Source organism: Nerophis lumbriciformis, linkage group LG06 (genome assembly GCF_033978685.3).
Source record: "Nerophis lumbriciformis linkage group LG06, RoL_Nlum_v2.1, whole genome shotgun sequence".
NCBI classification, from domain to species: domain Eukaryota; kingdom Metazoa; phylum Chordata; class Actinopteri; order Syngnathiformes; family Syngnathidae; genus Nerophis; species Nerophis lumbriciformis.
In genome coordinates this window covers 41,123,243-41,137,906 of record NC_084553.2, presented here as the reverse complement: position 1 = coordinate 41,137,906, position 14,664 = coordinate 41,123,243, and the positions used below count along the sequence as shown (strand labels likewise).

General features: G+C 37.6%; 1 protein-coding gene across 1 annotated transcript in view; it reads right to left on the bottom strand.

The window, feature by feature from the left end:
* Positions 1-2,531: 2,531 nt before the first annotated feature.
* The window catches only part of ush2a (Usher syndrome 2A (autosomal recessive, mild)), a 363,320-nt gene continuing 351,187 nt past the window's right edge, over positions 2,532-14,664 (bottom strand). The window contains exons 85-95 of the mRNA XM_061964341.2: positions 13,150-13,295; positions 12,912-13,030; positions 9,696-9,794; positions 9,433-9,609; positions 9,171-9,248; positions 8,606-8,747; positions 8,400-8,487; positions 7,876-7,941; positions 5,293-5,478; positions 3,557-3,662; positions 2,532-3,490 (exon numbers count right to left, since the gene is read on the bottom strand). Coding sequence (XP_061820325.2) covers positions 3,576-3,662; positions 5,293-5,478; positions 7,876-7,941; positions 8,400-8,487; positions 8,606-8,747; positions 9,171-9,248; positions 9,433-9,609; positions 9,696-9,794; positions 12,912-13,030; positions 13,150-13,295 — 1,188 coding nt within the window. The 3' untranslated portion in view covers positions 2,532-3,490; positions 3,557-3,575. The remainder of the gene's footprint in view (positions 3,491-3,556; positions 3,663-5,292; positions 5,479-7,875; positions 7,942-8,399; positions 8,488-8,605; positions 8,748-9,170; positions 9,249-9,432; positions 9,610-9,695; positions 9,795-12,911; positions 13,031-13,149; positions 13,296-14,664) is intronic.

Here is a 14,664-nt window from a genome sequence, read left to right as displayed (position 1 = left end):
TGTTGTGTGTGTGTGTGTGTGCCTTATTCAATGTGTTTATCACACTATTGGTGTGCTTTTAAAAAGAAATGAAGGCATTACATGACAAACTGACACCAGGCTAAGTGATCAATTGGATGTTGTAAATAGATTATAACTGGATCATGTAGTTTGTGCAAGTGTTCAAAGAGAATATTCTTCTTTAGCCGCACACGGTACTTTACATAAATTGCTAAAAAACAACAAAACAGACCACGTCAAGAAATAAAACTACATGAAGACGTCTTGTGCAACATTCTTGTCGTGCATTTAGTAGTTTTTTTGGGTCTGAAAAAGATGTACACACACTAACTGGATAGAAATGAGAATATTCCAATGATGGATTCATAGCTATGACGTTTTGTTGTCATTTGTGTATTGTTGTTAATCATACATATATTATATATACTATTGGACCTGACTTCATTTGCACTATATAAGACTCATTTTATTTTATATAGAATATATCAATGTATTATGTTGTGTTTACATGCTAGTGAGCATGTCTACCTATATTATTATTTTTGTTTTTGTTTTATGCTTGAAATGTTCTATTAGGATAAGATTGATAGCAGCGTTACCTAAAACTTGTTCAAACTGAACACTCCAATAAACACTACAGTAATTAAGTAAAACAAGTAGTTTGGTCATTTTGTTTAAAGATGTGTTCAAAGTAATTGGGATTGTTTGCCAAATTTTCTACATGTGAGGAAGAACTTTTTATAAATGTATGAGATCATTCTTGACTCAACAGCACTGCTGAGGTGAAAGGTCAAATTAGCTTCTTTTCAGTGGACATATTGCACACAACTATATTTATCTTATACGGTGTAAAATAAATGATATTTAAAAACATAATATTGAATCAATTGTATTTCTAAATGTTTTTTTTTTTAGGAAAAAAATGTTTTCTAAGCTTTAAAAAACAGGAACCTTACTGATTTTAATATATAAATAAATATTAAATAATTCTAATAAAATAAAATATGAAAAATAGAAAATATAGTAAATTAAAAAGTATAATTCCAAGCATAGACTTATGGGTTAAAATACTTTAACACAATAAAACAAAAATGTATTATTTTTTTTAATAAAAAAAATGTTTAAATGCCTTTTATGGGCAACTTGTAACCAGTTATTTATGATAACAAGCAAGAACCGACAGTAATCGATTTCAAAAGCTATCTGAAAAAGCTACGTGATTTTAATACTATTTTGCTTTGTTAGTGTTCTACGCACACATTTTTTAAGCAGGAACTTTGTTGATTGCTTTAAAGGCTGCCTGAAACATTTCAGAAATCAAAGGTAAATTTGATGGAGTTGTTTGTCAACACTTATGAAAACAAAACAATCAACAAATCTTCAGCTGTGTGTATGAATCAAAAGTGATTGTAAATGACTTCTGATGGGCGATGCTTAAAGTAGTTGGGATCAAAGGTTCTACACTTTGGAGTGCAATTGGAAATTAGGCAAATAAATGTTTGTTAAAAAAAATAAATAAATAAAAAGGTCAGTGTTCACATGAAATTGTGTGTGGCTGCAGACTCGCCAGAGTGAACATATTCATTGTGTTGTGTGTGCGCACCTTCATTTCACTAACCTCCTCATTCAGACAGTCTCCTCTTTGAGACGGCGCGTGTCGTCACTATGATTTATGACTTTAATAAAAGTGTGTGTGTGTGTGTGTATCTCAGGGCCACACTGTCCTTTACAATCACTCTGCACACTCTCATTTCACCACCTCTCCTTCCTCCCTCAATGGCTGACACTAGCTGTGAACATGCCACTGAATGTTTCTCTCTCTCAGCGTGTGTGTGCGTGCGTGTGACCTTGAGTGAGGCCGCCATCGTTCTCTGCCACTTTTTTTCATCTTTAACTTGTCTTGATGCTCCCTGAAGGGACACGGGCGCAAAAAATAAATTAGCGCTACGTCTTATTGTATGGTGAGACTCTGGCCCCCTCTGTGTGCATGTGCAGTACACGTACGCGTGTGTGCACGTGTGACCTAAGCCAGCGTTGGGCTAACTCAGCAGAAAAAAACTTCAAATTGCCAAAAAGTCCCAAGTTTCAAGATTTGTAAGGTAGAGGATGTGCATTTTGGTTAAATATAGTGTATTAAATCAAAATTAAAACAAAACCCAAGAAGTAAAACATTTAGCCAGTTTTCTCTGGAGGAATGGAGGGAATGCAAATGGCTATTACTGTATGAAAAATTCAACAGTGTTATAATTGAGTTGTTAAGTTAATTGACTTTTTCAACTTTACTTTACTTAAAACAATCATGTATTTAATTTGATCAATAAATAATATACTTAACATATTGCACACTACAAGTTATTTTTAAATTGTATTTTGTCATTTAAAATGTAAAATTAGATAGAAACAAATTAGAATAAAATATATCCAGTACTAATTGACTTTAAAATAATGCAAATTACATTTAATAAACATGATAGAACAAATTATTAAGATGCAATATAAATATTTGTAATAATATATAAACAACTACTTATATAAATCATTTAAAACATTTTTTAAAATATTTTTATTTAAAATGGCATGGTTAGAAGGTTAGAAAAAACAACACTGTAGACAACGTGTTGGCCATCACTTATATTTGACTTACATTACACATACAGTGGCATCATCTATAAATATTATTTTACAGCAAAAATAAATAATACTTCCAGCATAAAAAAGTCACAATAATACATTTGTGTACAGTAAAAACAAAAAACTGAAATAAAATAATGTAGCTATCTAGTGTGTCCAAAGAGTCATACTCTAAAAACACAAAAACAACACCAACAGCTGAAAAAAGCAATAAGGCGAACAAATGTTAAAACTCCAAACACTAATAATAATAATACGCGTTGTCTCTTGTAATACAAAGCTGACATGTGGGCTGTTTTTCTTGAAATGTATACAACTTCTTAGCATACAGTATGTACGTGAGTTAGTCTTAACCTGTTTAAAACATTAAAAACACCAATTTAATTTTTCTCATGATGTGGCTCTTGCTAGAAAAGGTTAGGACACCCCTGATGTAACTTGTTCATCTTAAAGAGTTCATTATTGAACACACAGTATTTATAACACTTAACAGCTACAATCGTTTCCTTTCTACAAGCGCAACAAAGGTTACGTCACATCATGTCAGTGAAAACGGCACATCAGTGATTCCCAGCCACATTTAAAACATTCAGAAAAGACGTTGGCATATTTTTTTTATATCACGCTAACAAAGAGAAAAGCTGTACAGGAAGTTATGTTGCAGCTAAGACGACGTGTGTTCAAACGAGGAACAGTGACTTGTGCAAACAAGAGTTATGAATTTAAATATCACATGCCATAAATAAATAGTGTTCAAGTGAAGCTACACACATGTTCACTGTATTATTATTTTCTTCCATGATAATAGTCCATGTGTAAACTGTGTGCAGAATACCACCTTCCCTTGCGTTGGACTGAACTGTATGAAACATAACGATGTCAAAAGTGGTAATTGTACACGATGTGTGTTGTAACTGTGTGATACCTGTTTGCCCGCAGCATTCTTAAAGTTGTGTGTCTGTGAAGGTGGCGTGCTCCTTCTTAACACAGCTGAGTGCCTTGATGGCATCCGCAAAGTCTTCCTCCACGTACTGAAAGAACAACAACATTACTATCTAGCTGGCAGGGTTGTCTCAATACCAATACTTTGGTTCCGGTACCAAAATGTATATCGACACTTTAATACTTTTCAAAATAAAGGGAACTACAAAAAAAAATCATTATTGGCTTTATTTTAACAGAAGATCTTACAATGTGAAGTGAATTACATTTATATAGCGCTTTTTCTCAAGTGACTCAAAGCGCTTTTCATAGTGAAACCCAATATCTAAGTTACATTTAAACCAGTGTGGGTGGCACTGGGAGCCGGTGGGTAAAGTGTCTTGCCCAAGGACACAACGGCAGTGACTAGGATGGCGGAAGCGGGGATCGAACCTGCAACCCTCAAGTTGCTGGCACGTCCGCTCTACCAACCGAGCTATACCGCCCTTTACATTAACATTAAACATGTTTCCTATTGCACTCAAAGAACAATTTTAGAAGGTGAACATAGAAATTAAAAGGCATTAAACACATTGGGCTTTGCTTATTTCACTCAAAGAACAATTTAAAATTTTCCATATTACATATATAGTCTGCCATAATCAAGGATTAGTTTAGAATAGAAGAAAACGCTATTAAATGCTTCACGATGTATGGTTTCCCCTCCTGGCCTGTGCTTTAAGAAAAATACATTTATTAGTAAATACTAAAAACAAAACTATGGATAAATGTAGACAGATAAGCCATGTAGCAGGTAAAACCAATTGTTAAAGATAAAACACAAATTGTAGGAATTTGTTACAAAATTCAGTCATTTCACTTGCATTAGTTGATGCTAGTTGGGCTATCATAACTCCGTTAATATTTGGCATCAAGCCAAGCAGCTGTGTGCGAGTCTACGTATCTACATGTGCACAGCAGGGGAGCTGGTTAACTTATGAGAGTAGCGTATGTGCGTTTGCGAGAATGACATCGTGTTGGCTGAGTGACGTGAGTAAAGAGAGAGAGAGGTAGCGTGTGCACTGCGCAGTAGAGTGATGACAGGTCTGGTTGTGTCCTGCAAAACTAATAATAAAGCAACCAGATTGTCACGAATCGGCGGAAGGGTGTTACCCCCGACAAAAACATGGGCCCTGGAAGGAACGTCTGCCCTGTGTTCCTCGACTACGGTCTGCACCGGACCTGAACAGCTGGAAAGGTGTAACAATTACATTATTACCTGTCACTATTTAAACTCCTTATGCAGATCTGAATGCTTATTATTTAAATGTTTACCTAAGTTTGAAGCAAAGGTGGTAATACTAATGTTTGGCGAGGCGTGTTTTAAAGCAGCACTTGCAGCGCGCTGCTTCCCTATGTAAAGTGTAACCTTTAATGTTAGTTTTGAAGCCCAAATACCTCCATATTGCGCTTCACGCACTCTTTTTTTAATCAGTAGAAATGTTGTGTTTTTTGCATTTCTTCCTCTCCAAGATGTTATTACTTGTATGCACTTTGTGTGCGCGTTTTGACACACTCAACATCATGCGCCTCGGTGTAGTCACCGCACAGCAGCATAAACGGTCCCGGTATTTTTCAAAGGTGGTATAGTACCGTTTTCAACTGATTAGTACCGCGATACTTTGTTAGTACCGGTATACCGTACAACCCTGCTAGCTGTCTATCTACAGTACGTCCTACCAGTCCGGGGTTGTCCCAGCAGCCTTCGTCCACCATCAGAGCCTTCCTGTCAATGAGCTGATTGAGGCTGTGCTGCAAGGGATGATGGGAATAGGCCTGCGTCAGGTCACTTTGGCTGGGCACCCTCAGGACAGACATGGGGCTAAATGCAGAGCCGCTGCCCACAATCTTGGTGTCGGAAAGGCCCTAAAATGCACATTTGACTTTAGATTTTGTTGTTACAACAATAATTTTTTTTATGTAACAGTTGTAATAAAATGTAAAAACAAATGTATGACCAACCACCGCAACAACCATCTGATGGGATCTGATACTTTATATTTGTATGCTGTATCTACAGTTATGTCTAATTCATAAAACTACTGCTGACCTTCTGAAGTGTACGTTAATGTAGGGTTTATGCATGTATACATCTATATGGTGTCTTGAGGAATCACTAATCAAACCACATCTATGGCAGCCACCATTGAGATGATTGCATTTCCATGTCTTTTTTGCAGAGGGCGCGCATAACTGTACACATACTGTATGTGCTTCTGTAAGCTATGTCTTCTAAACCTGAACTGCAGCACATAAGGGTGAAGTATGCCTACAAATGCACACCTGCAGGGTTACTTGTGCCTAGGGGTGTCCTGATATAACTTTTTCACTTTTTTATACAATACAATTGGAGCCTTGGGTACTGGCCGATGCCGATATTAACCCAATATGATATGAGCACAAATCAAAGCACATCATTGTTTCTATTATAATGTGGAATATTAGAAATTAATTAAACATTACAAATACAGCTCTTAAAATGTTTTATTAAAATCAAGTGAAATTACTCAGATCCATAGAGCAGATTTATGCTTTTGAAGTGGATTGTTAAATTGTTTTTGGCGACACATTGTGGTCACAATAATTCATTAAATTAAGCTCATGACGCTGTAAATTGAATTATGTGGACACGTTTGTTACTTGACACTTTCTAATACGCTTCTGCCTTGGAGACTTTGTATCTGCAAGTAATATGCAACTATATTTGATACTTCTTTATATTGACGATTGTGGTGTATTGTTAATTTAGGAATTTTTTTGGCGTATGTCTATAGCTTGTGTGATATTGTGTTTAGGCGTAGTGTACAGTAGCTGCTAGTGCTTAGTAGAGATGAGTTTGCTGGGTATAAAAATTAGCTGAGATTTTTGAATGAAAGGAATGTTCTGAATGTGTCCACTGGATGTCGCAATAGCAAATCTTCGTATCCCTGCTGCAAGAGCACAGACCTATATTAGTGTTTGGACACTACGTACTTACGCTGCTTATTAGTGATAGTATACAAAATGTAGATTGTTACATTCATACCTTGATTGTAATAGACTTTGTTGGTAATGTAACCTGTGACATTTCTCACCCCCGCAAAAATGCTTTTCATAATCTGTACATTGTGTTTTGTATTTATGTGTGGGGACACATTTTCTGGGTGCACATAAGCTAAAATGATATTTTTTACCTAATTCTAATTTCAGAGGTGATTATTGAAATGAGTCCACATGCACAAGTTTTGTTGTAGATGATGCTACATATGTACATAATACACTACATTAGTACATCATTTGAGGAAAATTAGTAAATTACATTAATTACATTCTGTAATTTTACTTTTACATTATTATTCATTTAGTCTTCTAAATGATTAAACTTTAACACCAATAGGAGCAATTTAAAACTCTGCCAGACTCAATGTCACCTATTTGACTGATGAACATTTTCACATCATTTATGCAGTAAGTATAAATAACGACAAATGAAGATAGAATACTATTAACCGCAACATGTAAGTGTAAAAAAAACATTTTGGTGTGTTCATTTTCAAAATGTGCTTGGTCTATTTTTAAACAAAGAAAACAATCTCAAGTTCTCTTCATTAGTACGTTATTATGCCACTTGGGAATAGATTTTCTGAGCTAATATATCTTGACACCACTGGCCAAAAGCCTACCAGGTTTACCTTTTGTAAATGACTAAATCACAAAAATACAAGGATATATCAACTATGTCTGCTTATTGGAGGACATTTAGATATTAACTAGCTGTCCAGCTGTGCAGAAGTAAACACACTGCAGGACTGCTTGTATCGGAGCTTATATCAGTGACTTTTGATGCAAGCCTATACCATCCGATCCTTTTTTTTTTTGTGCTGATATTGGATCAGTACACCCCTAGTTGTTTCATTATTTTTCTGACAGATACAATGTTATTGTTCTGTCCTCTATAAAAAGATTATTACCATTGTCTGCTGGTTGTATTCACCACAAACCATCTGTTATTAAGTTTTTCAAATGTTACTTGCTGATGTGTACAAACCTTGAAGTCAGCTCTTCTTTATCAGTATGGGCTGTATTTCCCTGGTCTCACACAAAGCATGCACACACACAATTACAGCAAACATGCTGAGTGCACAGTACCTCAGTGTACACAGTGTAGCTTTTAAGCGTTACGTTGTTGATCTCAACACAGTCTGCTACTGTGTCAAACTGCAGGGAGTGGGAAACAACGACAACATTTATAAGAAGGGGGCATGAAAGTGGGAGGAGTCTTACTGTGAGACGATCGCGATGAAGCACAGAGCCGGAATGATGTTTAGAACACAAGGCAGGACAAGGCCTCTGAGAGAGAGACACACAAGGAGAAGAAGACACAGAAGGAGTCACATGAAGCAGAGAGGAGAAAGCTGGAGAATGATATGGATCCATTAAATGAATACACATGAATGAGTAGTAGTGGAGAGTGAGGAAAGGTGCAAATATATAAAAAAAAATTCTTTAGGTCCCTCTAGAGGTTGCCAAACACTCTAAAGAAAAAATATTCAAATAAAAAAAAATACTAATAATTGAAATATATTATTGATATAGTATATCTAAATATATTAAATAATTTAAAAAAATTAATTAGATTTAAATACATTATTACATGTAATTATATAAAATGTAATGAGCATTATACGATTATTTTCCTACATTTAAATATTGATTTAAAAAGTTTTTTTTAAATTGATTTTCAGTTTTCTAACTCCAAACATGTACGGTATAGTTCGCATCCTTATCATCAAACAGTCAACTCTTACCGTGTATGTCTCTCCTCCAGTCTTCCTGCTCTTCTGAAGCATGACCAGCGGAGGGCGCTCTCTGGCTGATGGATTCTTCCTCAGAGCTCTGGAAACCATGAATAAGAAACCGCACCATCAGGTTGTTCTACTTAGTAGAAAAAATATTATGGACAATACTTTCATACTGTTCACTAGATTGAGCTATCAGGAGGCCATAACAATACCTTTGCAGCAGGAGGCCCAACAAGATGGCTAACAAGAAGAGACCCAGCAGCACCAAGAGCAGAATGAACCACAGCTCAGAGTAGATTGGGGCGGCTGACATGCTCACCCCATCTTTGCTCGTCTCGTCTGCATCGGTAGAATCTGTAGATCCAAAATCACAAGGATTATACATGGTCAAGCCACTTTTTCTGTCCGTGCATCTCACACTTGGAATTCAATACCAAACACAATACGTGAACTCGACCTCTTTCACCGAACATCTCAAAGCTTGGCTCTTGGAAGAACAACACTGCTGCCACACTAATGCCTAAACCTGTATATTTGTTTAATAATACCAACCCGAAGGGACTAAAGATGGAAATTAGCCGTTGGTTATAATCTTGCATATTTACATGTATATGTCCATTAATATGTATTGTCTCTATTCTAAATAAATAAACTCTAGATATAGAAGATCAGGTGGCAGTAAGGGTTCTAGTCCATAACTAAATAATTAAGATGTTCCACTATACTTTTGTTCATACTGTAGATGTGTTTGTGAAGGTAAAAACATGTTGCTTAGACCTGCAGCAGGGCTGTATCTGACTGTAGGAGTGGTGGCACTGCCGCTGTCTGTGGTACATGTCACCTGAAATGACAGCGCTGAAGAAGACAGAGGGAGAAACACATTTGACAATATTGGCAAAAAGGAACAAGAGAGGAGAGAAAACAGTGATATGATGTCATACTCGGCACACTTCAAGCAGAAATGTGTTTATGATGAAATTAAAAGAACTGATCTAAAGTGTGTATCTCAGTGAAGATTATTATGAGTGTGCACCCTCACCTTTCTGTGACGTGCGTAAAACATGAAGATAGCTGTAGAAGCCACTGTAGATCCTGAGCTGGCTCTCTGTGACAGTGTACTCCTTCAGGTAGCCGTTTAGGGAGAAGGACTCGGTCCAGTCCAGCCATACGACCGTCAGGTTGCTGCCCACAGTCAGGGGTGAGACATACTGTGGAGCTGCGAGGAAAGACATGCATTTAGTTACACAAGCAGCGGATGTGAATGAAAGTAGCAAAGTGAGAAGATGCAGGAATGTGACTGACCTTCAGTGAGAGTGACAACAGCGGTCCAATTGGAGGCGGTGCTGCCCATGTTGTTGAAGCAGGCCACTCTCAGCTCATAGCTGGAATAAGGCTGGAGACCTAAAAAGTTGTGTTTTTCACATTAAACATACTATGCACAAGGTGCAACTCTGTGTGTTACAAACTTGTATTTTCAAATACACTGCTCAAAAAAATTAAAGGAACAGTTTTTCATCAGGGTATGGCATGAATTCAATTGCACTTTTCTGATAAGGTTTTGGTCAGGTACGTGGCAGAGGGGGTTGTTAATCAGTTTTAGCTGCATTGGTGTTGATGGAATTAACAACAGGTGCACTAGAGGGGCAACAACGAGATGGCCCCCAAAACAGGACTGGTTTTGCAGGTGGAGGCCATTTCAAGTTCCTCCTTCTTGATCTTTTTTAACTGTTTTTCCTCTAGCTAAAGTTGGCTTTAGCTAGAGTCATTATCAGGACTGGGAGCATGAGGCGATTTCTTAACCCTCCTGAAGTTGCACAGATTGTCCTACTCCTCCAGGATGGCACATCCATGCGTGCTGTTGCAAGAAGATTTGATGTGTCTCCCAGTACAATCTCCAGAGCATGGAGGAGATTCCAGGAGACAGGCAGTTACTCTAGGAGAGCTGGACAGGACCGTAGACGGTCCTCATCCCATCAGCAGGACCGATATCTGCTGCTTTATGCAAGGAGGAACAGGTTGAGCACTGCCCGAGCCCTACAGAATGACCTCCAGCAGGCTACTGGTGTGAATGTCTCTGCCCAAACAGTCAGAAACAGACTTCACGAGGGTGGCCTCAGGGCACGACGTCCTGTAGTGTGCCCTGTGCTCACTGCTCAGAATCGTGGAGCTCGATTGGCATTTGCCATAGAACACCAGAATTGGCAAGTCCGCCACTGGCGCCCTGTGCTTTTCACAGATGAAAGCAGGTTTACCCTGAGCACCTGTGATAGACGTGAAAGGGTCTGGAGAAGCCAAGGAGAGCGCTATGCTGCCTGCAACATCATTCAGCATGACCCGTTCGGTAGTGGGTCAGTGATGGTCTGGGGAGGCATTTCCATGGAGGGACGAACAGACCTCTACAGGCTAGAGAACGGCAGTCTGACTGCCATTAGGTATCGGGATGAAATCCTTGCACCCATGGTCAGACTCTACGCTGGTGCAGTAGGTCCTGGGTTCCTTCTGGTCCACGACAATGCCCGGCCTCATGTGGCAAGAGTATGCAGACAGTATCTGGAGGATGAAGGAATTGACACAATTGAATGGCCCTCACGATCACCTGATCTAAACCCGATAGAACACCTCTGGGACATAATGTTTCGGTCCATCAGACGCCGCCAGGTTGCTCCTCAGACTTTACAGGAGCTCACTGATGCCCTAGACAGATCTGTGAGGACATCCCACAAGACACCATCCGTCGTCTCATTAGGAGCATGCCGCGACGTTGTCAAGCATGCATACAAGCACGTGGGAGCCACACAAGATATTGAAAATAATTTTGAGTTGCAGAAATTGAATTTAGGCAAAATGGACGAGCCTTCCACATAATTTTTTCACTTTGATTTTTGGGGTGTCTATATACTGAGCCGTCTGTAGGCTGAAAACTTTTATTTCCATCAAAAGATGTGGCATCTTTTTGTTCCTGAGACATTAAACTGTCCATATCAGTATAGATATGGACAGTTTAGATATATATTTCACCATTGAAATCTGATGTGATTTCAAAGTGTTCCTTTAATTTTTTTGAGCAGTGTGTATGTTTGTATTGATGGTCAAAATACACAATATTAGGTACATCTTCAATTTTGCCTTAAAAAGATTGTAATACTCATTTTTGGTAAGGTGAACTTGTGATGATTTTCCTCTTTCCTGACTTATACATGTTACATTGTTGTGTTTTTGTATTCAATAATGTCAAAGCATCAAATCATAAGGTTCATGCATTTGGATGTGAGCCTGTAAGCAGTTTTGAAACCGCCATGTTTTGCTGCCTTTTTTTTAACAGCGGGCCAGATGTACTTATGTGGGCATTCTAGTATATTCTCCTGGCCAGCATGCTCTTGGCTTTGAGCTAGAGCTTCAAGTGTCATGCCTTCTCCTCATATGCCTTCCTGCCTGCTCTGATGTTTACAAAAGAAACAACTTATGTGTTTATTTGTTCACAAAATTGTACATGGGACTGTTTTGATAATATGAGCCAATGCAAAGTTGGATTGACCGCTAAACTATTGCTGTAAGACGGCGCCACTTCAACAAAAAAAGGCTGTGTTGGAGCCGTAGCTCAATTTATCAGTGTCATAACTGTTTAATTGGTGTAAAAGAGGTTGTCTATGTAACATTAGTATACTAAAAAGGGAGTTAATGTAAATTTTTCAATCAAGCTGTTAGGTTTACCACATAAATAGACATGGATTAAGTACTGTATTACTGTTATTTAACAGTGGTATGGGCACAATAACTGATGTTCAACATGCAGTGGGATATGTGTGACCTTGTCTGAAAAAACCCCCATATATTTATATATGTATTTCAATAGTGTACAGCGGCGGTGTGTGGATGGGTTCATTTGTACAGTATATAAAAGATAGCCCCCCAAAACAACAGTTTGCAGGCTAAGGGGATTAAAAATGTGACTGTGGAACAAAATATACACCAAATCCTATACATATTATCTGGACCACAAGGAATTGTATTAAATGTGGATTAGAATCACCATACTATGTCTCATGTAATGTGGTTTTAATACACACTGCACTGGATCATACAGAGTGATAATATTTTGCACCATCAAAGTAGCCAAAATATTAGACGTATGTCGCAAGGCAGTACAGCACAGCAAACTAGAACCACAATAATAAGGATTACATTAATACCTTACTGACAATGTCTATAAAAATGTAGAACTGCACAGACAGGACCCTACCAATATTTTGCCTCTCTTGTGGAGCAATTTACCTGGGGGGAAAAAGCCTCTCACTAAGGCTGAAATACTATTACTACACATCATACTGAGAGTAAATGTGCACTATACCTGAACATTGTTGTCTTTATACAGCTCTTACATTGGATCTTAATAGAAGGGTACCTAATAAAGCATCCAGTGAGTGTATCCAACTATAAACTACTCAGCAGTGATAAATTAAAATTATTTTTCTGTCGGGTAATTCTAAATGTATTGCGTATGAACAAATTTAAAGGAACCTGTAACATTGTAGCTCCGCCTCTTGCCAAAGAATCTCATTTCTGCTGGTCCAGTAACACAAGGGTGGGCCACAGGCTGGGCGGGCTGCGGGCAGGCTGTTCTGAGATGTAGCTCACAGCTGGATACAGGTGAGGTGGGGGAAAAAAAGAGACAGTGAGATGACGTCATTGATGAAAGTTGAGTGCAGCCGATTTAACTTTGTTTTAAATGTGCATGTTTACGTTTTTTCCCCCTCACCTCTCAATGATTCCATTGGGCTCCAGAGGCTCCATCCACGCCAGCTGGGCAGAGCGGGAAGTGAGCGTGATGGGACGAGGAGGCGACTGGCGTGCTGGGGGCGCAGCCAGGGTGCGTAACACAACTAGTGGCCCTCGGCTACAACACTGTGATACAAGTACAGTAAATGGTGCATGAAATCAATGGTGTTATTACCAAAATGTGTATAGCATATCTATAAAATGTTAATGCTGTGTTATATCCATATACAATATACATACAATACTTCATCTGGAGAATCTGGATAAAAAACTTAATACAACAATGCATAATTACAGTTATTAACACTCGTGCCCTGTCTAATTTTTTAGTTTGCATAATATTTCCTGGTTCCTGAAGGATGACAAATAGATGTAATAAAACAAAATTGTTTAATTCATTATATTTAAAATAAAAAAGCATTGTATATTATGTATAACTCACTGATTGTTCCACATCTAACATACTGTATTGAAGTGTGGGTAGTGCCTGTAAAACATTTTTAAATACAATCTTCCTCCTGCAGAAAAGAACTGGAAATGCATACAGGAAACCCACAAACCCAATATTCAAACTATTAAAATTTCATGAACTGGTAGAGTATAATATCTTAAAAATCATGTACAAAGCACATAAAACAATTCTACCAAAAACATTCAAAACAGATTTGTAAAAAGAGAAAGTAATTGTAATTTGAAAGGAACTGAGATCTTTAATAAAACTAGATTTAGAACAGTCACAATGGAAAGAAGTAGTTCAATCAGAGGTGTTTATGGAGCAAACTTGATAGTGGACTAAAACAATAACAATAAATCTCATTCTGTATTCAAAAAACATGTAAAAATCATGATGATGAAAAGATATGACTGAGTAAAATTATTTCTTTATTAGTGGTTTAGTTGTTGTGAAATGAAAATATGGCTTTGTAGTCACCAACATTAAAAGTCAATTGCTATATTTGTGAAAATAGAAAACAGATCTGTTTTTAACTTAGTTTTGCTCCTTTTCATTTATAATTTACTTAATGTTATGTTGATTGTTTTATTTTTATTCTTATTCCTTTGTTTGATTTTTATGAATGAAATAAATACATGAACTGAACTGAACTGATGTTTTGCCTTCGCGAAGGTGGGCTGTTTAATAAGTGATATTCTAGTTTTAAGTGATCATACAAAACAACATATGTAAAGGTGGCCTAATACTTTTGCACAGTACTGTTTATGACAATAAAGGTAAGTTATTTTGTTAACTTACTCAACTCTTCTTTACTTGACATACTGAGTATTCTTAATAAACACATATATGGGGGCTGGGGGGGTCACCACATCTGCGGTCCCCTCCAAGGTTTCTCATTGTCATCCCATTGGGTTGAGTTTTTTCTTGCCCTGATGTGGGATCTGAGTCGAGGATGTCCTTGTGGCTTGTGCAGCCCTTTGAGACACTTGTGATTTAGGGCTATATAAATAAACTTTGATTGATTGACTTTATATTGATCAT